General features: G+C 38.6%; 1 protein-coding gene across 2 annotated transcripts; it reads right to left on the bottom strand.

The window, feature by feature from the left end:
• Positions 1–245: 245 nt before the first annotated feature.
• On the bottom strand, positions 246–21,933 carry ECT2_1 (Protein T2). 2 transcript variants are annotated; one of them, XM_051208681.1, is made up of 12 exons: positions 21,907–21,933; positions 18,684–18,781; positions 17,842–17,997; positions 16,805–16,926; positions 16,504–16,704; positions 12,891–13,074; positions 12,071–12,231; positions 11,767–11,968; positions 10,329–10,555; positions 9,531–9,982; positions 5,504–5,717; positions 246–1,554 (listed from the first exon to the last, which is right to left on the bottom strand). In XM_051208681.1, the coding sequence occupies exons 2-12, from the start codon at positions 18,727–18,729 to the stop codon at positions 895–897; spliced, it is 2,625 nt and encodes an 874-aa protein (XP_051071793.1). In that variant the 5' UTR covers positions 18,730–18,781; positions 21,907–21,933; the 3' UTR covers positions 246–894. The 2 variants fall into 2 exon arrangements, with proteins under 2 accessions (XP_051071793.1, XP_051071792.1); XM_051208682.1 differs by lacking the exon at positions 21,907–21,933 and adding an exon at positions 20,150–20,700 and having other exon boundaries at positions 11,767–12,231; positions 18,672–18,781.
• Positions 21,934–22,862: the final 929 nt, after the last annotated feature.

Raw genomic sequence — 22,862 nt, forward strand, 5'->3', positions numbered from 1 at the left:
CTGAGTTGTGTAAGTATATGTGGACTACTTGGTTGGGGGTCCACAAGATTATCGTAACCAGCGGTTAGAGTAGTCCGGGGACATACCCCAGAACCCTCAATAATGGTGCATAGGCACTCATTATTTCCCTTTTTTAGTTCCTCAGTTTCTAGATTAATTTAGAAATTTGTTTCAACTCCACTAATTCAAATTTTCCACCTGTACTATTACCACTAATAGTTATTACCTCAACTACTCTACGATTCGCCTTGATGTTATCATACTGTGTTAATACGGTGTGAAGACTTATATCAAATTACATAAGTGTCAGGTTCTACATTTCGTATGACCAACTGACTAGGTGGTAGTGATACAAGCAAACTGTCTAATATAAAGTATATGAGGGTGGGTTCGAACCTAGGGCATAGTGTTTGAAAGTCGAGCCACCTCTATCTTTCAGATTGTGATTTAATTTTGATACACGTACCGTATATTGACGTTTATATCCACCGTAAAGCTTCCCAACTAGTAGACATGATCACTCATTACGTAGTTCGAAATTCATTCTATTTGTAACAACATCAATCCATGTCATTTGGTGAATGACACTCGCGCTTGAATAAAAACAGCAAGTAGCAGTTAATCTCTGAATGCCTCCTAGCGTGAGATACATTTAGTAAAACATTAAAAGCTATTATGCGAATTTAGATAAAAATATAACTAAGAATTTATAGAAGGCGATTACGAAGAATAAACCATTGTAATTAATTACATATATCACTATATGGTAAAATGCAAATAATTAGTAGTATTACTGTTATAAAAATTTATCTTGAATGAAATTTTATACAAGCGAACAAATGTGTTCGGTCAAACAAGATGAGAATATTAATGTGTACATGGAAGCATAAGAAATTAATTTTTTCTGAAAAACAGACCACGAAATAAGCTGTCACGGCGGGAACTAGGAAGGGAATTTTGAGAATTTAACTCAGCGTCAATTTTTTCAGAGCCTATTTTCCTTGACTCTTTTGCTTTAACCATAATTGAAGATCTCTGAAACATTTGACTTACAGCACGAAGTTTCGGTTTTTTCTGCTTTTTACCATGCTTTCTAGAGCAACCTTCATCAAAACCGCCAAGAAACGATCCGGATGGTGATCTGAATGAATGACGAACATCATCTGATGTACTGAAACCAAGATGACTTGCAGACTCCCAAACAGCACTACCGGCACGGCACTTAAGATTAGGAGTATTGCGGTTAGAAACAACATCAACTCGATTAACAGGATTATCCAGTGTAGAGAGACTGTCTAGACTTGTTAAACTAAGAAGAGAACTTCCAAGTTGAGAGAAAGGAACATCATCATCATCATTTAAATCAAGATCATCGAATGAATTTTGTCTGGATGAACGAGGTAGAAGACGTCGAATCGGTTTAGGCGTCATAGCTAAACGACTAGGAGGTAGCATAGCACGATTGAGCGCGGAATTTCCATGATTAATATTATTTAGATTGTTATTAGTACGCAAGGCTGTGTTTAGGAAGTTGCTTAATGATGTACAAGATGACTAAAAATACATAAAAAGAAACATCTTTTGATAAATTGATGAAAAGATAGTATGTAATCATGTTTTATTCATATTTCAAACATTAAAGATAGTCAACAAACCGAGCACAAAACAAACAACAAAGCGCTTGAAATAATATTATTTACCAGAAAACAGATTACAAGTTTGTGTAAAGAAATGTGATGATTAGAATCTAACAGCTAACATAGCGTGTTGGTAAGGCTTATCTATAAATCCGCCTGTAGGTCTCCTAAAGTTACTGCCGGCACCAAGCCCGGGTAAAAGAGGGTCGGGCACAGGGTTAGCGGCCCCATCCCGACCGTTGTTGCTACCTTGACGTGGTGGTCAGGCTTGCCTATCGTGATGAAGCAACCGAGCTATACTGGCTGGAACAACCGTTCCTCGAGGTCCTAACATGTCAGACAGGTCGGTTGAAGAGCGGTAAGACTAAAAGCAACAAACCCAAGGTCCGAAGGCGAAGTCGTACTGCTGACTGTACAGAGGTGTGACAGCAGTAAGGTGTTCCCTTCAGACAACCAGCATGACAGCGATGCTGCCTTCCCACAAGGAGAGTGGTGGGGTTAAAAAAGGTCGACCCTACAAATGCACACCTCGCCTTATCCCACGGATATCCGTCTCCGGTGGTAAGGTCCCAAAAAGTACGGAGGAAACACAAAAATTACCCATAAAAAGGTAGTGTGTGATCGACCTCAAGCAGTTGTCCCTTGGGCACTGCGGTCACGCTCCCAGGTCACTATAACCACTTCTAATCCAATTTCCTTTTCAGGTACCTCCAGAACAACCCTTCCTCTGTGTGGGCAACTGGGAAGCGATAACCGCCCTCATACCCTCTAACAGCACTCAAGACCACTGTAGTCATAATCAACCTCAGTCTTCACTTCCTATTATTGCTCCTACATCGAAAGCTAAACGTTCAGACATAGTACTCGTAGCAGGTGACTTTAATGCCCAGATATGTAGTTTAAACCAAACAGAAAGGCATTTAGGTGGGTATTTTAGTATTCCGCCACAACGAACAGATAATAGTGATCGTCTGCTGCAATTATGCTCAGACAATCGTTTATTTTTAGCAAACACAAATTTTAAGCATAAGGAGAAACATCGTCTAACATGGCGACCCCCTACACCAAACCAACGATGGACTCAAATAGACCATATTGCCATCAGTCATCGTTGGAGAGGGTCGGTAGAAGATTGTCGCTCATTCTGGAGTACCTGATTGGACTCCGACAACGCCCTAATACGGGCACGCATCTGCTTGCGCCTCACTGGACGCAAAACAGCCACAGTAAAAAGACCCATTAGAACTGAATTGAGTAGCGAGAGAACCAAAAGTAGGTTCCAGGAACAACTGAGGTCACAATTAGGTAGTTCTGAAAACGAGGCTGACCCAGATGTTGCTTGGAAAGCTATACAAACAGCTGTGGAAACAGCAGTGACATCTATCAGTGATTTAAACCACAGGGTTACAAAGAACCAATGGATTTCCTCTACGTCTATTGCACTGATGGATTCTCGTAAACTCATCCCATCAGGCTCTGAACACGATGAAGAGCGACAACAAATCAGATCTAGGTTAAGCAAAAGTCTAAAGAACGACCGTGAGCAGTGGTGGGCAACGAAAGCAAAAGAGATGGAAAAGGTGGCGGCTATAGGGAACACAAGACAGCTCTACAGACTAATAAAAGAAACTGGAATTAATAAGTCAAGTGTAAGTCAGACTATTTCGGACAAAGACGACACCCTCATCTGCTCTCAGTCCAGACGTTTAGAACGATGGGCGGAACATTTCAGAAAATAGTTCAGCTGACCTTCAGCTACTCTACAACTACCCACCATTACCAGACAGTGTGAATGGAACATTGAAGTAGGTCCCCCAACTCTAGCATAAGTTCAAAAGGCTATAGCTAATCTGAAACGAGGAATGGCAGTTGGTCCAGATGGATTGGCTCTAGAGGTCTTTAAGGATGGTGGACCAATTTTAGCGATTAGGTTGACTAATATTTTGGCTAAGATCTGGGAGTTAGACGTTATTCCATCAGACTGGTCACAATCACTTATCGTCCCAATATACAAGAGAAGGTTAAATCATCCTGTGACAACTATAGAGGGATTAGTTTAACTAATATAGTATCTAAAATACTAGCCTCGATAATTATCAAACGCCTAAATAAGACTCGTGAACTGCAAACACGAGAGAATCAAGCTGGCTTCAGACCTGGTCGTGGCTGCATCGACCACATATTCACCATTCGTCAGGTTCTAGAACATAGGCATACTTACCGGCGTCCGACAATAATGGTCTTTCTTGACTTAAAAGTAGCATTTGACTCGGTAGACCGCGAGATTCTGTGGCAATGTCTGTCATTGAGAGGCGTACCTCAGATGTATATAAACCTTGTGAAGGCTCTTTACTCGAACACTACTAGTCGAGTCAGAACTTATAGCGAACTGTCATCTGCTTTTGCAACCTCAAGTGGTGTCCGTCAAGGCTGTCCACTTTCTCCACTTTTGTTTAACTTCATCATAGACCTACTGATGGAAATAGTCAACCAGTCAGTAACAACGTAGAACTTCGTAAGTACGTAGGTCAGTTCGAGTTGCCATACCACATTAGCACAGAGATGGAAATAACATTCTCGTCTACTGAATTCTCGGGTATTGATCTCCTTCCAGGAGGTCCACTTATCGACTTAGAATACGCAGATGACATAGTCCTGTTTGGTGAAGACGCTGATAGAATGCAGAGTCTTTTGGTAGCACTGAGCAACAATACCAGAATGTTTGGAATGCGCTTCTCTCCCTCTAAATGCAAGTTGTTGCTTCAGGACTGGTCTGCGTTAACACCTGGACTAAGGATAGGGAGTGAAGTAGTCGAACGCGTTGACAACTTCACTTGGAAGTCTGATCAGCCCTAATGGGTTGGTGTCTGACAAAATCTCAGCACGGATTCGAAAAGCTCGCTTGGCTTCTGCCAACTTACGTCACCTATGGCGAAGGCGAGATATCCGTCTATCAATAAAAGGACGAGTATACTGCACAGCAGTTCGTCCTGTTCTACTTTACGGCAGCGAAACATGACCATTAAGAGTAGAAGACACTCATAAGCTACTAGTATTTGACCACAGATGCCTCAGAAATATTGCTGGCGTCTGCTGCGATCACCGGGTAAGTAATAGTGAGGTTAGACGCAGGGTATTAGGGAATGATGGTGAATCAGTTGATGAGGTTGTGAATCTTCATCAACTGAGATGGTTGGGCCACATGTTACGTATGCCTGAACACTGATTACCACGATGCGTAATGCTGACTAGTGTTGGAGACGGTTGGAAGAAAGTTAGGGGCGGCCAAACCAAAACGTGGCATCAGTGCTAGAAGTCACTAACTTCTAGTCTGAGCCATGTTGGTAGATGCAGACTACTTGGTTGGGGTCCGTGTGACTATCGTAACCAATGGTTGGAGACTCTTGGTGACATGGCTCAGAATCGATCATAATGGCGTCGGTGTATACACTCTCTATCTTCCCTTAAACTAAGAGATTAAAATTACTTTATACCTTTCTTTCTACGAACTAATTCTTTCTTCCTGTACTATATCCTTATTGTAATCTTTCTTTTATATATTAGCACCTCTGAATTAACTACTTTTATGAATCCGGTGTCCATCTTGTTGTGTTAATGAGGTATGGCAACTTGGACCGATGCATATATGTGCCTGGTCCTACGTTGTAGCTGACTGACCGACTGACAAGCAAAACCAACGACGAAACTCCTTCATCGCTGTGGCTCACTTGGTAAATGGTTATTTTGTCAATCTTAAAATATCTGAATAAATATTTCTGAGTAACTTATACTACTACTAATCAAACAATTTTAAATCTGACCCCACCGTAATATCAATATAATACATATGAAAAATAGTGACTTACGCCCAGAAATGAACCAAGCATTGAACGTCTTGGACTTGGGATAAGATACATGTCTGTTGTTTGACTTTCATCCATCTCAATCGGAACCTGTAATCTATGGGAAGTTGGAGTGCTAGGGGGTTGTGGAGGCTGTGCCCCGAATTGGCGTTTGGCAGAAGCTGGTAGACGGCGAGGGGTTTTTATAGATATATTGCGGGTTAATTGTCGCGTGATTCTGAAAAACATGGATGAGTAATTGTGTATACAAAAATATAAAAATACACCTATTTCACAAATACAGAAAAGTGTCATATCAATAACGGTGATACATTTTCATGAAATGATTTCGTCATAAGTGGTTGTGAATCTTATTCCTTATATACACAGAAACAAGTTTCCACTATTGAATAAAACTAAAGAAATACAGAGACAAATTATGAGCATATTTTTAAATAGAAGTGGTCACGAAGCTCTTTAGTTGACTTCGCTTATTTTCCGAACATGGTCAACGACAATCTAGTAAAAGTAGCTGCGACCGGTTTAGCTAAGAATCAAGAATTTTAATCTAAAATAACCAACCCGTCATATTTTAACTAAAGAACGTAAGGACAAAAAATTACAGATATAGGAAGATCCGATTATTATTATTGGGAAGTTATGTTCTTTTGACTTTTTTAAAGGACTTTGGATCTATTGTTTATTGGTTTTAGGACTAGGAACAATGGCAATCGCAATAACAGATCGAATAACAATTATTCAATAGTCCCGACGCAACTCAGAACCTAAGTAGATATTCCTATGATTTGTTATGCACCAAAATGAATTCTATGGAAAATACAAATAAAACTCGGCTTTCCGAACTGGGATTGGCTGTGATATTCGAACTTACGATCGAAAGTAGAGATTTCACAACCCCATAACTATCGATTTATGATTGGGAAACAACGCAGTTTTTAGATGACTTCTTCATATGTGATGTTCGAAGATATATTGAACCATAGACGAATTATGAATGTTGCTTGGTAGTTAAGGCAAAACCATCTTCGGTATAAATTATTTCTGCGACAAAATTTACATCAGCCTTTTCCACCTCAAGTCGATACAGCATTTATTACATATCCAGAAATCTTATTAACCTCTCTACACAACTAAAACAGGTAAAACGGGACTTATTTATTAAGAAGACGCATCAGAGACGAGAAAGTCAAAGGTAAATCCCAGGAACAACTGAAGTCATACTTGGGGAGTTCTGAAGACGAGACTGACCCAGATATTGATTGGAAAGATATACGAACAGATGTGGAAATAGCAGAGATATTTAATAGTAAGCTAAACCTAAAGGCTACGGAAAACCAGTGGATTTCTGCGACATTTATCGCCCTGATACTCTCGTAAACTTATCCTGTCAGGTTCTGAAAATGATGGAGAGCGAAAACAAACCAGATACACGTTAGCCAAAAGTCTACTGAACGATTATGAACAGTGAAGGTGAGATATCCATCTATCAATTAAAGGACGAGTATACTGCACAGCAGTTCGTTCTGTTTTACTTCACGGCTGCGAGACGTGGAGATTAAGAGTAGAAAATACTCGTAAGTTACCAGTAATTGATCATAGATGTCTTAGAAATATTGCCAGCATCTGCTGCGATCACTGGGTAAGTAATAGTGAGGTTAGACGCAGGGTATTAGGGAATGGTGGTGAATCAGTTGATGAGGTTGTGAATCTTCATCAACTGAGATGGTTGGGCCACATGTTACGTATGCCTGAACACTGATTACCACGATGCGTAATGCTGACTAGTGTTGGAGACGGTTGGAAGAAAGTTAGGGGTGGCCAAACCGAGAACGTGGCATCAATCCTTGAAGTCACTTACTTCTAGTTTGATCCATGTTGGCAGATGTAAAGTACTTAGTTGGGGTCCACGTGACTAAAGTAACCGATGGTTGGAGACTTTGGGTGACAAGGCTCCGAGCTGATCACAATCGCGAAAGTATATAAACTATTGTATTCCCTTAAACCGTGAGATTAAAATTACTCTACACCTTTCTTTCTACGAACCAATTCTTTCTACCTGTATCATATCGTTATATGGAATCTTTTTTGCTGCCACAAGAGTAACTGTCTCTATGAGTTCGGCGTTCATCTTGTGCTAATGGGGTATGGCAACCTGAACCGGTGCATATTTATGCCTGGTTCTGTGTTGCAGATGACTGACTGAGGGATTTAAGTATTCGGTTTTGAGTCACATGACCTGTGTAAGACGGTATCCACTCAAAATACCGCGGTTAAAAAGGGGTGACCATCAAAAAGGCGTATATAAATAAAGGTGGGCATAAAAAGCGGGGATAACATTTTTAGTGGTGTGAAATCTGTTCGTTTCGCTCTGTCCCTTGACCCTACGACAAATAAAAAAATAGACTTCTAAACATCTAATAAAGAGTCTACTTTCAACAAACGTTGTAATTCTTCAAATTTGGTAACAAATTGATGTTTCTACTACCGTAGTCATGTTATCGCGCACGTCTACTTCAAATAACTAGGGGATAGTCTGTTTAGAGAAATGTTTAGAAAATGCTTGGTAAATCTTTGAAGTCCTAAGTGCCAAAAACATGCCTTACTTTTGAAATGAAAAAGCTATCCTCGGTATTCTTCACTACATGTATTCCTGAAAACATTATCCTTTGTGCTCTCTCCAACAAAACCTAATGAACTTTTATTTTGTAGATTACTGACGTCCGTGATAATAAGAGTCAAATGACTAGAGCTCATTTAACATTAATTAAATGGACAGATGGGCCTTGTGCAATTATTATTAATATAGGACTGTCGAGTACATAATTTTCACTTCAGTCGAAACCACACTCAGATTTACGTATGACAAAGAGAAACGTTTATAGTTTTTTTAAAAAAAAAGTTATCTTAAATTAAAAATCTGACTAAATTACAGCAATACTGTAAAGATGATTTCACTACAGATGGAGTAGCAGCTTATCACATCACAACTATAATGCCTAATTTTTTACAGTCAATCGGTTATTGATACTTTATTATTACCACCTTCCTGTTTTTTATATATTCTCCATCATATTCGTATCCTTTAAGTAGATAATCTTTGATTTTATCATATTTTTCTTTTAATTAATGATCGTTACCCCAACTTATATCGATCCTTGAAGTTGTATATTACTCTTTATATTTTTCGACAGACTAAGAGGGGTAATCGGTGTAAGTAAACGACATAGAAACTTGAGATTCGGACCCCGACTACCCGACACGTTGGTAACTCATCACCATAAAAGACCAATTTATTACTAACCGACTTAATATAATACATTGAAAGATAGCATTAAAAGGGATAACATCAGCTTAATATAGATGTAAATGTTACATGCATTACAAAATTTTAGTAACAAAGTTAAACATTTTAGATCTGTATGTTCAAATTATGCGCTATTCCATATATATACAGTGTAATGTCGATCTGTTTTCGTAATATTCTATGACCAATTTGATACGTACCGCTACCACCTTAGACTTTATTTATAAGTGCAGTTGCGGGATTCCTGCAACAAACTGTTCAATTCATTTAGACTTTTTTACTTTTTCAGAGCATCAATACATTTCTATATACCTGGATGAGCGGCACCAACAAGCTGGCCAGAACCTCTATGTCACTCCCCCAACAACCTGTTCGTTTCAGAATGTCTTCCACAACACAGGGTAAATCGAACAGTATTCACATAATTAAAAATGCTATTCTCTCCCTTAATGCTCACTTTTATTTATATGCGCCTTTTTGTTGGTCACTCTTATTAGGGTGAATTGTATGAGGGGTGATGAAGCTGCCTGGTTGTCCAAACCAAAATAAGTGAAGCAGAGTTAGGAACTGAGACACATTGAGAGCAAAGTGCTTTAACGATCAGACAGCAACTGACAGGTACAATATTATAGGTCATTTCTGCTTCTTAAACTTACTGCTTGATAATTAAAAACAAAATCTGTACATTTTAGTAACTAACACACATTGATGTAGTAGTACAGTTACCTTTTAGAAGATAAAGCCAAAGCAGTTGCGTTAAAAACTTGTTCTAAGTCAAAACCGAGTAATTCTTCTGGTTCGACATCTACTAGTATTTCTTCTGGATTCTTTGCTATACATGAAACAAGACAAATATGATGGCATAATCTGTGAAGAAAAACACGTTTGGCTTCACCAACACACGCCTGTAACATTGCTACATGTGAATTGTTTGAATTAGTAGTTATATTTGATGGTGAGGTATCTATACTGACTGCATTGGAAATCTGTCCGGATGCTGTGGCCGCTGCAACTGCTGATTCAACAGGTTCTGGACACTTCCCGCTGACAACTGCCGCTGAGGCTGCAAAACTGGCAGCCAAGCAATAAGCATGAACACGATCATCAACCTCGGAACTGGAACGTACCACTAAACCGAAAGCAGCTCGGTCTGGAGAGGCAGTATCAAAATTGACCACCTACAAATAAAGATAAGATTACCTTAAATTTTGAAAGGTCCAGTGATATTTGTTTCTATCTCGTCCATCAAAACTTATGACAACACTAGAAGAATAGACGACAGAAAGATATATTAATGATAAATTAAGCAACCTTGATAAACTGAGCGATGACCCTAAATCCATAAAATGGTAGGGAAATATGTGGTAATAAACGACAAATACTAAGGGATAAACTAAGTAGTACGACTCATTACAGAACAAGAGATGCTAGGAATTCCAACTTATCCTTATTTAGATTTTAAGAACTAGGATAATAATAACCGATTAAAAAAAGCAAATAGATTAAATAAAATGTAGAACACACTTGTTTTATTTCCTGTAATTTCAGTAACTGTAAATGCTTATAACAACACCTTTGTTTGCCTTCCATAAGACCGAGGTTCACCACACTTGTCCCAGATGCACCTGAACCAGTCCGAGAAACAGAAACTCCACTTAAAGCAGTATTTGTTGATGGATTTGATGAAAAATCGCCATTGTTAATTGAAGTTTGATCATGATTACCGTCGAAGTTGTGTTCAGACCCTTCACCTGTAGAAATATGGACATACATGACCAAATTAATACCCACAACACACTATTATTATATCGACACATTTCAAAAAGACAGTGTACCCTGATATGCGGTTAGTTTGATGGAGTTACCAAAAGTTTTACGACCACAAATAAGAATTGAACTTTTCTACATCTTACTATACTACAAAACACTTGAATAAAACAATAATTGTCAGAACAGAATTGTGGAGATTATTGAATTAGATTGACGTCATGAACTGATTCATGTTAAGCAACAATTGAAAACATGAAAGCATTGGACGGCCGTTTCGAAATAGTATAGGAATTCCCAGCGGTGCGCATATACGACCAAGAAACAGGGAGTCAGGTCGAGGACCGTAGGTCTCGTGCGCGAACCTACACTTGTTAATCTTTGAGGAGCATGGGCCACTGACTAGAGGAATCCAACCAACTTTTTTCTTCACTTTTTTGCCAAGTCCTATCCATTCTTTTAGTGTCTACCTCCGATTCCCGACTCAATGCGTTCTTAGGTCTCACTCTTTTCTTATAGCCATGAAAATTCCAAGTTAGGGTTTGCCTTGTGATACAGTTTGATTTCTGTAATACGTCCTTATCCAGCTACAGCGTCTTGCCCTAATTTTCTCAGCAGGAAGCTGGTTTGTTCGTCGGTTATTTTTTATGATGTCTGACTAATTGACCTGGAGTATCTTGCACAGACAGCTGTTTATAAATACTTGTGCTTTTTCATGATGATTGTAAAAGTTCTCCAAGTTTCAGCTCTGTACTTCATAGTATCAGTCGACATATATAAGGGTTAAATTCCCTGACCAGATATGTGAAAAGAGGTTGTTTCAAAAGACTACCGCCGAAAATTTGAGACTAAATCCAATGTGAAGCGAATGATAATGTAAAGCATTTACCAAATACATTGTTTCACATATCATTTTGAGGATCGGTGTTATCACTATGCTACTTAGACCACTTAGCGAATGCCCATACTTGACCCATGTGAGGAGTATAATTAGATATTTAATACAGTAAAATGTGATTAACTGACATGCCTAATAAACAGATTAACATTGAAAAATAAAGAAATTATAAACAATTTCTGGTAACTAGTACCTTAACTCACTAAGTAAATCCTGAACAGAGACTAACTTGAATTATAAAGTTTAAATTAAAGAAAAACCATTTTAAATTAGAAACATATGGTAGGCAGGACTTACCTTGTACTGCAGCTAGCGCGGCTCGAATAGCGTGTGCAAGAGGTTCACCAGTAAATCGTTTACGAGGACGAGCTACTTCCAAACTATCGGATAGTAAGAAAAGTGTCACAGGTTCGCAAGTTGTATTTCCAGAAGCGCTTACTCCTAATTCAAAGACGTTAAGTTTTGCCACTAGACTTCGAGAGGAAGATAACATCTCAGGCTGAAATCAACATTATCGATTCGAAAGAAATACAGAAGCAAATTACGTGGCATATATACGGTAAATAATACTGTGTGGAATGTTCTAGAGAAAAGAACTTACCGGGGCACCACTAATTTCATGATATAAAGATAATAAAGACAGGCGTTCTTCATTTTTCCTTAACCGATCATTTATTTTAGCCAATAGCTCGTTAATTCCTTTAGCAAACTCTTTAACTGCGTTGTAATCTGGATGTGATTGAGGTGTGAATTTGGCAATGCCTGTGTAATAATAATGAATAATAATGTTTGTAATTTAGGTTATCTGAAAACGATTAGTACATATTTCATCCTTAACGATGTTAACGTGGAAATACTAAGCGAAAAGTTTGATTGAAATAGACAATTTAAGGCCACAAGAATCCCATGCAGATTAAGATATGTTGTTGGCTTAACATTACAAAACACATTACATGCAGAACTGAGTAACCCCATTTAAAGATATATCAGTTTAATTTGTTGTATCTTTTGACGAAACTATGAAATGATCAACAAAGGACATTTAAATGAATAAGGAGACGAAATCCAGTGAGCAACCGATGATAAGTATCTAATAATAAGTGAAAAATACCCCTTAAGGGATGGATAGTTCTCTACTCCATTCATTTTTAAATAACGTTATTGACAACAGAGATACAAGTAAAAGGGAGTACATAACGATAGACGGCTTAAAACAAAGCAAAATCGATGCACAATCAATGAAGCCTATTTTATTAAACTCCATGTAACATAGGATACATCGTAAGTGAACAGGTAGAAAGTATAAATCAATCCAATTCGATAGCTAATTATAATAACTTAGATGTTAATCTACAAAATTAGAAAATAATCGACATATAAGTAAAAATCTGATACATGGTAACAGTCAAAGGAAAACTAACCATCCATTAAAAGTGAGATCGAAGGAAGTCGTTGGACTGGACGAACTAGTAAAGCTGTCAAACTTTGACGACCAGATTCTTTCCTTTTTTCAACTTGACGCATGAAAGCATGAAAACGCGGAAATTGTTCACCAAGGTGGTGTAAATGTGGTGGACTGTAAAATTGCATATAATTCCCATATGCCTAAAATTGACAATAGGAAAAAGTTATGCTTAATAACAAAATGACTCTAGTGGTATCACGAGGACCACTTATCAATCAATCATCAGAATTTCATTCAGAAAACATAGTAATCAGTAAAAGTGACTATCAGATATTGTTAATCAATATTCTTACTAGTTTCGTTGATATGCTTCTTATCAACAATAACTGTTTCTTGAAAAAAGCACGTCATAATATGCCAGTGATGTCTGATATTTTTTCAGTTGGGTTTGACAAACATTAGGAGTAATACTATGAAGACAGAACACATCACTTTACTCGATTTGAATCTTACATATTTTATTGTTCAACGCACAATTATTTACTAAGCTTTTTGTTTTGACCTCTTCCCACACATTTTCTCGATTTTCCACACTTTTATTGATCACAGGTGCTTTCAACGTGGTATGGTTCCCAGCCCCCTGAGAAAACCACCTGCTTCGATCTGGGCACACGGGCAGTATCACAGCCCACACACAAACAGAATGAAATGACGATACTTAAGGAAAATACTGTTCTTGCTTCGCTAGCAGTCAAACGATTCACATTATTATTATTATTATTCACTACGTCATTCATTCATTCTCTTTTATTCCCACTTTATGTATCCTTATTTTCGACTCATACAGCAGCTCGCCTATGGTGGACACTCGGTTCTATCTAAGCGTTCTCGAGTCACTGACTGGTTGAAAATTGAGTGCTACCACCAAATACGAATACTGAAGCAGTTTTTCTGAAACCACGTGCACCATTCAAACTTGCTGCCTTCAACGTTCGCACAATTATGCAAGTCGGACAACAGATAGGGCTGGCTATGTCTTTAGGAAGTCTTAATATCGATGTTTGCCGTCTATCCCGGGACCCTGTGGCATCTTCGTCTGGTCTTGCTGGCGTTAGAGGTCGCACTAAGCGCTAGAGCTGAGGCAGCACTAATCGATCGGATCCTTAATAACAGTCGGTTATTTGGCGTTAGATTAGAAAGTCCCATAAAAGTGAGAATAAACCGGCGTGAGAAGCGACGTCGTTTCGTCATCTCCGCCTATGCTCCGACAGATTGCAGCGCGGATGCAATCAAGGATGAATTCTACCACCAGTTATCTGTTCTCCAGAAAGTGCGTTCGACAGATATTGTAGTACTAGCCGAAGACTTTAATGCTCATGTCGGGCGTCTAGGCACAGAAGAGAGTCGTTTAGGTGGCCGATGAGGACTTGTTGGTCGCAGGTCAGATAACGGGGACTGTCTACTGCAACTTTGCACAGACCACAACCTGTTTCTGGCTAGCACTAACTTTCGGCACAGTCATCGCCGATGTGCCACCTGGCGTCCTCCTTCTGCATCTCAAGCCTGGACTCAGATTGATCATATCGTGATCAGCTACCGCTGGCAGGGTTGTGTACAAGACTGCCGCTCCTTTTGGAGTACCTATCTGGACTCTGACTATGCCTTGGTCTGCGCCAATCTTACCTTACTTTTCAGTGGACAACGAAGTGACGGCCACCAAAGGATTGATGTCAGCAATTTTTTTGCATTTCTGTTGCAAGTAAGTATCGAACAGAGATAGCCTCTAGGCTAGCTACCGTTCCACCGAAAAGTATAGATGAGCATTGGTCACAATTGCATGACGCCATGAAAATGGCAGGTACAGTCAGTTGTGGGTTCGCGAAACGTCCCGCTTATAATCACTGGGTTTCTTCAGGCTCCTTACAACTAATCGAAGCCCGTCGGTCTACTCCGGGTGACTGTGCGTTTGACCACAAACGAAGGATGTTACGTAATGAAATTGGGCAAAGCTTGCGTAAGGACCGAGAAGCCTGGTGGTTGGAGCGTGCTTATGAACTGGAAGCAGCAGCTGCATCTGGTAACTGCCGGAAGCCCTTCCAACTCATTCGAGCCACTAGCAGCAAGAAGTCTGGTGTGAGCGAAACAGTCTGTAAGGATGACGGGATGCCAATCACCAACATCCATCGACGTCTTGGACGATGGGCAGAATTTTTCGAAGGGCAGTTCAACTGGTCTGCTGCTCCGACAACATCGGTCAAACTGTCCTGGCCTCCATGGTCGGTGACGACTGATCCACTAAACGAGGAGGAAGTCCGCAATGAACTCCAACTCTTGAAGCGTTACAAATCACCTGGCCCATATGACTCCGGCTCTTTTTAAAGATGGTGCTGACTTTTTGACTAAGGAATTGACGACGTTGTTTACAAAGGTCTGGGAACTTGAGTGTACCAACGTCATGGAATTACTCGATAGTTGTCCCTATCTTTAAAAAAAGTTCACTCCACCTATGCAAGACTGGCAGGATTCTAATCCTGTACTCACTCTTGATGGTGAGCAGATAGAAGTAGTCGAGAAGTTCGTGTATCTAGGTAGCTGCATAAGCGCTGGTGGTGGCGTGAGTGGTGAGATGAGTGAAAGACAGAGCGGCTTATGCCAATCTGGGCCATATTTGGCGCCTTCGTGATGTCAGTCAGTGAAAGCAGTTCTGCTCTATGCTTGTGAAACCAGGACTCTCCGAGTTGAGAATGTTAGACGACTTTCTGTTTGATCATCGTTGTCACCGAAGGATTTCTGACATCCAGTGGCAACACCATGTCAGTAATGCAGAGATTCGGCATCGTGTGTTCGGGCACAGAGACGACAATTCACCATCTTGAGACATCGACTTCGGTGGTTTGGATATGTTCTACGGATGTCGTCCCAGAGAATTCCACGTCGGGCATTATTTGTGGACGCTTGGACTAGTTGGAAAAAGCGGAGAGGTGGTCAGTGTATGACATGTTGTCGTGGTATGAAAGAAAACTATGCAGGACTGGCTTCTGTCGGTCCTTCACGACTCCCTGGTAGGGGTCCGAGAGGTGGTGCAACACATTGGCTAGAGACGTTATCAGATATGGCTCAGAATAGAAGCCAGTGGAGATCCTGTTGTAACCTTTTACTTTCTTCATAAAAAGTGGTTGTACCTTCCTTAACTGAAAGATTTCTCCTGGTTGTACCTTTCCGTTCCCCCATTATTATTATTATTATTATTACTACACTACCTTACACTAATATGTGGTCGTTATTTTTCTTCTTTTTTTCTTATACGCTCCTTACCTTCTTTTTCTCTTCGAATTCTCATTGTTTTGTGTGGCGCATGTATATTTGGTACCCCCTTGTACCAATATTTATGTGTTCAAATAAAACAAAATAATGATCACCCCTTGTTGTAACTTGTCGAGGTGTAGCGATCTGACTTGATAGAATAACGCACCAAGTTTTATATCTTTTCTTTTGATAAGTTACCTTCGTTTATAAATCTACTAACCATGGTCATGATAGAAATATCAATATATTCCAACACTGAACAAAAACAGTCAAAACTTTTATGACAACGATGGGCAATAGTAATAAACTTATTAAATACTTACTCTATCCATTTCAGTCAACAAACTAAGCTGAAGTACATTCCCAAGACAACTTTCAGATAACGACCAATTATTTTCCAGCTCATTAAACTGAGGTTGTAAACGATCATGTAGTTCATAAATAGCACCAAGCTTGCCAAACACGAAATCAGCTTCCTGTCGCGGCAAAACAGGTCCACCTGGTTGATTTTCGTCGATAACTTGCTACAAGCAGCAAAAGAAAGAAATGAAAATGAAATGTGTGCAGAAAAAATTAAAATAGTGAAACTAAATTTAGAAAACATAAGACACAATTAACACTTACTGGATAAGCGCTCAAGCACAAATAACGTAGAATCTCAACATAGTTTCGTTCTGTCACAAAAAATTCGAAAATACGATGCTGCCTTTTTTCGAGTTTAGCACGCATCGGTGTGTCGTGTAAGTCTGAAAGAAAAAGTATACAGAAAAACAACATCATAGTGGCTTTTATAAAGTGATCGAAGGATGCAAAAGTCAACAAATGATCGCAACAACCAGAATGTAAGTGAACGGGATGACCGGTAAATGATTCACTAAGACAAGAAATCAGCAAAGTCACTCTAGCAATAATAATGTACACGAAACAGGCTAATTTGTCCACCAATCTGAGTATGGATAACCATCTAACAGTTGAGAAACTTTTGACAACAGCTTACATTCTGGTTAGGTACTCAAATTCGTACATATTTATTATTCCAATCCACTCCATAGAGTTGAGCTAGACTGTAAACCAGTTATAAAACTGTTTGTAGTAAGTTATAGAGTGTGAAATACTGTGGAAATAACTTACATTGAAGAGCACTGACAGATCTTATTAGAAGAATCCTCCACCTTTCGGTGTTACTTTTAAATAAAAGGAAGATAATGATGAGCCTCGTTGTTATCAATTAAATAAAAATACCACTAGGCTTCTTACTGAACAGCCTATGTTTGCTCAAGACCATTTTGATTATTAAATACGTGGTTGTTTACACGATATACATTCACCTAACTAAGAGAACGGAGTAACGGATCAATTACAGTGAAATAGAGCAGTAATAAGCCGGGTCAGTTCAGCACATTTCTCAAAATTAAACGTAAACAATATGGAAACCCATAAGTAGGCAAATGTTTACTTTGGATTTACGACAAGGTTTTACTACTCATAGACCTACAGGTCTACGTGATTATAATCACGTATAATGAGACTTCCGCAGTAGATGAAGTAACCAAAAACTCAATTCATCTATTTCATACCGTCAAGATAGACACCTGAACAAGTCAGCTAGGGAACGCTATCTTACATCCTAGTAAAAGTCAAATCGAAACAAAAATTAATACCTGAAGAAGATCCATCAGTTAGCGAGGTCAAAGCACCATTAGGGGTGGGTAAATTTAAATCACCAGCAGATGCTCGTGATTTCCTAGCAGTTGAATGAAACAAACTCAACCGACTAGAAGATTTTCGTTTCCCACTTGTTGGTGTAGATGGTTTGACTGGAAAATAAGGAAAAACATATAGTTGATAAGGGTGAGAAAATACTAGCGCTTGAAGAGAAAAGTGACTAAAAACTACGAGAAAACAAGACACTTGGGATATGCGTAATAACAATGATACTAAGAGGATCCATTTTGGAACCAATTTTGACAATACTTTAAGTAAAATGAATATAACTTAAGTTGAGTTACTGCTCGGCAGTGTCTTTCTTCGACTTAACCAATAATTGGTTGAACACAAGGGAAACCAGCCTTACTCCACTCTGAAAGCACGTACGTTTGCAGTTACATTAACATTTTGGTTTATCATGCAGTACTCAATAATGAAAACTCTATGCTTACAAGACATGCTTATTACAGTGTATTCCACCAACAATGTTGTTCTTTAAAATAATATTACCTCTGGTCTGACACTGAATGCATCTCATGCCTCACATCATTAACAACTATCATGATTCTAAGCAGAGATGAATGATAGCTAGCGATGAAACCCAAGATTTTACCAAAGTAATTAAATGCAGTAAACAGAATAATTGTAGTCTATTCTGCATATATCTGCATCTGATGTTGGTATAAACAATTTCATATGATACAAAAAATATCTGAACGAGTGACGACAGTAAGACCTTATATAAATGAAAAAACTAGTGACACGAATAGAAACCAGTATGTACCTGAGCAATTACCTGTAAGATGTAATTCTTGTCCGACTTCAGCCATGAATTCGACCATCCACTAAGTCAAAAGGGTTTTGGATGACTGGTCGTCCACCAACATACAAAAACTGAAACAAAGGAACGTTATTTTAAAATATTTTAGGAATTAAAATCAAATAATGATGAACAGTTCATGATGAGAACAATATTATGTAGGGTTGGACATCATGCATATAACTTGTAACTTAAACAGGACTACAGAGGGTTTGGATTGAAGCTTATCAAACCAAAATAACCGAAATCATCTGAAAACTAAAGATCGATCATTAACATTAAGAAAACAACACTTGCTTTATATCTTCAGTTAAACGCAACTACAATAAAACTGCTATAAAATATTAGTGCTTGGTGGTAAACGGTTGACTTATTTACTTACTGAAACAAATATTTGTAGCAATGAGAATCGAAAAAGTGCCACATAAAATAGAAAATGTGAAGGGATGGAGAAAGCATGAGTGTAATCGAATAAATAAATGGAAATAAGTGGACCAGAATAAATTATAATAAGAGGGATAAATCAGACAAAGAAATTACATCTAGGAAAAACCCTTTCATGTAAGGAAGTTCTTCTTTGGGAAGAATGTGGAGTTTAAATTTCATTGAGCTATATCTGATAATATTTTGGGCCACAGAGTTGTACCATCCCTAGGGCCAAAACCAAGGAGTTGTGATGAACCGACATATATCAATCCTACACAATTTTCTACCATACTCCAGGACCATATCATAATCTGACTACTCTCCGCTTACTGCAATCAGTCCCAAGGTTTCAGAATGACAGTAAATGGATTATCTTTACTACGCCTGAACATACACTGCCGAACCTCCATACAACTAATATGATATTGCCACTAAATGTTATCAATCCACCGGAGACGATGACAGATTAGTTGCTTAACATCTTTAACTTAGAGCGGCTGTTTCACAAACATTGAGTAAGACTACGCTTATCCAGACGGAAACTCGACCTTTTATAGCTAGAAAATAGTCACAAATAGCTTTAAAAGGGCACAGGTCGACAAAAACTCTAGCTTTCACTATACGTAGATCTATCTCATTTACTATGCCATCACCAAGCATCCAACCATCCGAATACACGTGCTTTAGGAATGATGATTGACAATGAGGTGTTGAGACAGGACCCTGCCAAACTTGTGAAAGTACTTGCATTTAGAAGATCCAAAGTACATGCCATACCTACGGACATTGTCAACTGAATAACTGCTCAGCTAGTATACCACACTGTAATACAAAATCTGCATAATGAAGAATGGAAAGTCTCCAGGTGACAGATTAACACTACCACTACCTTTTTTATTAAAGCTATTACCAGAATGGTTTGCAGTAAAGTGACTATAGAGACAGTTTCTATGTGTACCTAAAAAAAACTTCGGATGGAAACTTTATTTACTTAGGAACACATACTCGTGACTCACTTGTCGGCATTGTATGAAATCAGTAATGATGACAACAATTTATCGACGCATCATCCTAACATCCTAGAAGGCCAACCAATTGGATCAAACAGATTTACCATAGCTCAACAAAAGTGGGATAAAAAAGACTCATGATCAACATAAAATAAGTTTAACCTTATGATGTAACAGTCAACTCTATTATATTCTGTATGTGTACAGCACTGCGCTTTACGTTGCTTACAAATGATTGGGTCTAGGCATGGACAATAGTCGCAAGTCCTTTATCCATGCTCAGGATTATTTGATCAAAAAGATCGCCCTTCTAAAAAGGTCAGCACCGACAGAGTAGTTGGACGTAACGCAAAGACAACTCCCAGTTAACTCTTTCCTAAAATACTAAGTACTGGTGACATGCATCATGTCATAAATGACAAGTATAGTTGCATGGGAACACTTAGCTTGCAAACTTTGAATTTCTATGGGATTCTTAAAACCTCACAATCAGCTGGTACATCTTCACAGATGACGAAAGGTAGTGGGTATTCAACTTTGGCTTGAATAACCGAGTAGTTTAGCCAACAAATAAACGTGCCTTAAAACTAAGTACACGTATGGAGACTTAACAGATGAACTGTTTTATTACCAGAAAGTAGATTTTATAAGCAGAAAACTAGAAATTTATTTGGGAGACTAAGACACTTTAACTCAGCGAAAGTATGCACACTAGATGGGACAGCAGTTAACAGTCCTCAGAAACGTTTAGGTTTTAAAAAATTCCAAAAAATGGTTTGACGACACATTGAAGTTCAGAGTCAGAAAAAGTTTAACCAGTCCGTTAAACGCAACGTAGAACCTGGTACGCATATACGTCGACTAAGTTTCTTACACCCCATTAGCACAGTAAGATGAAATTATCAAGGAGAATACCAGAGTAGTTAAGGTAGTAATAGTGACAAAAATCAAGAACTGAACATAGGACTCGAGAAAATGTAAACTATGAAAGTGAGTAGATTATTAGTCTATAAACTTGTAATCAACGGTAAGACAACGAGTGAATGCTCCTGAGCCATTGCGAACGATTTCGAGACATTTTACTCAGTCTTAAGGACTTTTAGCGGCCAGTCCATGAAACAACACGTGCTGCGTGTACCCGCAACATTATTTGGACATCTGGCCACATTGAAGTTTGTGGAAAACTATCACTCAAAGCAACTGTGCCGTAACTATCAAAAATACATACCCTCAATAGCAATACTTTTCAGGGAGAAACTTCGTGGGACATTCTTCAAGCACATAACATTGAAGGTGAGATTCTTACAAGTGGGTAACCAAAACTTATGGAGCGAGATTCAGGACTAGTTGGAGTGGGAATGCCTTGACTTGTAAGCCAATACTCTATAAATAAAGTGGACTAAATTCTGTTTAACAGTGCAATATATGAAATTATACCAACAAGTTTGGCTGTGTCACAGCCAAAATATAGGATACAATCAATATTAAGTAAAAACCTGGCGGTCAAAAATCGACATAATCCAGAACACAATACATGTTACAATCCCACATTCTGATTCTTTTATTTTGTTTATTCTTTTTGGACTACATCTCTTACATTTAGCACTCCAAAATATTTAGAGACAGCCAACGAACTGAAAATTTCGAAAGACTAAAAGTACACCTTATTGCTATATGGCACAGTATTCAGTGGTAAAGAAGACATTAGGATATTATCTTCGATTGCGCGGAAGCAAACCTAAGAGAGCGAAAATGAAACTCACCAGCTTTCAAAACTTCAAACTTTGCGCTTAGAATGAATTGTTCTCATTATCGTTAGTCTGTGTCGAATTAAATTTTATATAGAACCAAGAAAGTGAGTTTTTCTTGAGCTACTATTCTGATATTACAACTAATGCTTTTCAATACGAATATGTCCTTTTTGCATATCAACGAACAACTAGAAATAATGCTTCTAGAGCAGAATTATGTGTTATTTAAAAGTACAGTCTTCGCGTCCAACGACACGACAAAGGGAAAAGGTTTAGGCGTTTTAAGCGTTTAAGGAGCTGTAATCTCTGTCCAATTGATGTGCAGTGCGTTGAAGTCTACAATGATGTGGCAGCATTCTGTCTTATTCCAAGAACAGATGCATCTTAAGATAAAGTTGTCAGCAAGACAGCACGGATTACGGTATATTCCTTCTATAGTCACTAACCCGTGCCTATAATTAATTGTACAATATGCTACCACACATGTGCCGCTAACATGCGCCTCTGATATGATTGGTTTCGTATGAAATTGATCCCCAATACAAAATGTATCCTGCAATGATGGAAGAATGGTCTCTATACAATAACTGTCAATTTTCTGTGTTTGCGTAGCACACATTTAAGGTGTTTTACGAATCATTCGTTCTACCCAAACAGGTTTTGGGAGTACCGACTTTCAAGACCTGACCACCCGAAAACTTAATCGTAAGGTTCATTTCGCAATTTGGCTTTTGAATTTTTAATCTTGTAAAAGAATTACTCCATTTGATACGATCTTCAAGTGCCCACTCTGATCAGATTCAAGTATCCGATATTTCGGTTGTGTATCAAACTTGTTGGTAGAATGTTATATATTGCACTGTTGAACAGAATTTAGTCCACTTTATTTATAGAGTGTTGGCTTACAAGTTAAGGCATCCCCACTTTAAGCATTCAATATAGTGTCTATTTCTTTAAAATTCTCGAGT

The sequence above is a fragment of the Schistosoma haematobium genome, chromosome ZW (genome assembly GCF_000699445.3).
Source record: "Schistosoma haematobium chromosome ZW, whole genome shotgun sequence".
Lineage (NCBI taxonomy): Eukaryota > Metazoa > Platyhelminthes > Trematoda > Strigeidida > Schistosomatidae > Schistosoma > Schistosoma haematobium.

Bases quoted from the DNA above. Each gene is read 5' to 3' on its own strand.
- ECT2_1 (XM_051208681.1), bottom strand. From the start codon at position 18,729: ATGGTCGAATTCATGGCTGAAGTCGGACAAGAATTACATCTTACAG. The intron at 17,998-18,683 runs GTAATTGCTCAG...CTTATTTTCCAG, and splicing joins ACAAGAATTACATCTTACAG to TCAAACCATCTACACCAACA. The intron at 16,705-16,804 runs GTAAGTGTTAAT...TGCTGCTTGTAG, and splicing joins TGTGCTTGAGCGCTTATCCA to CAAGTTATCGACGAAAATCA.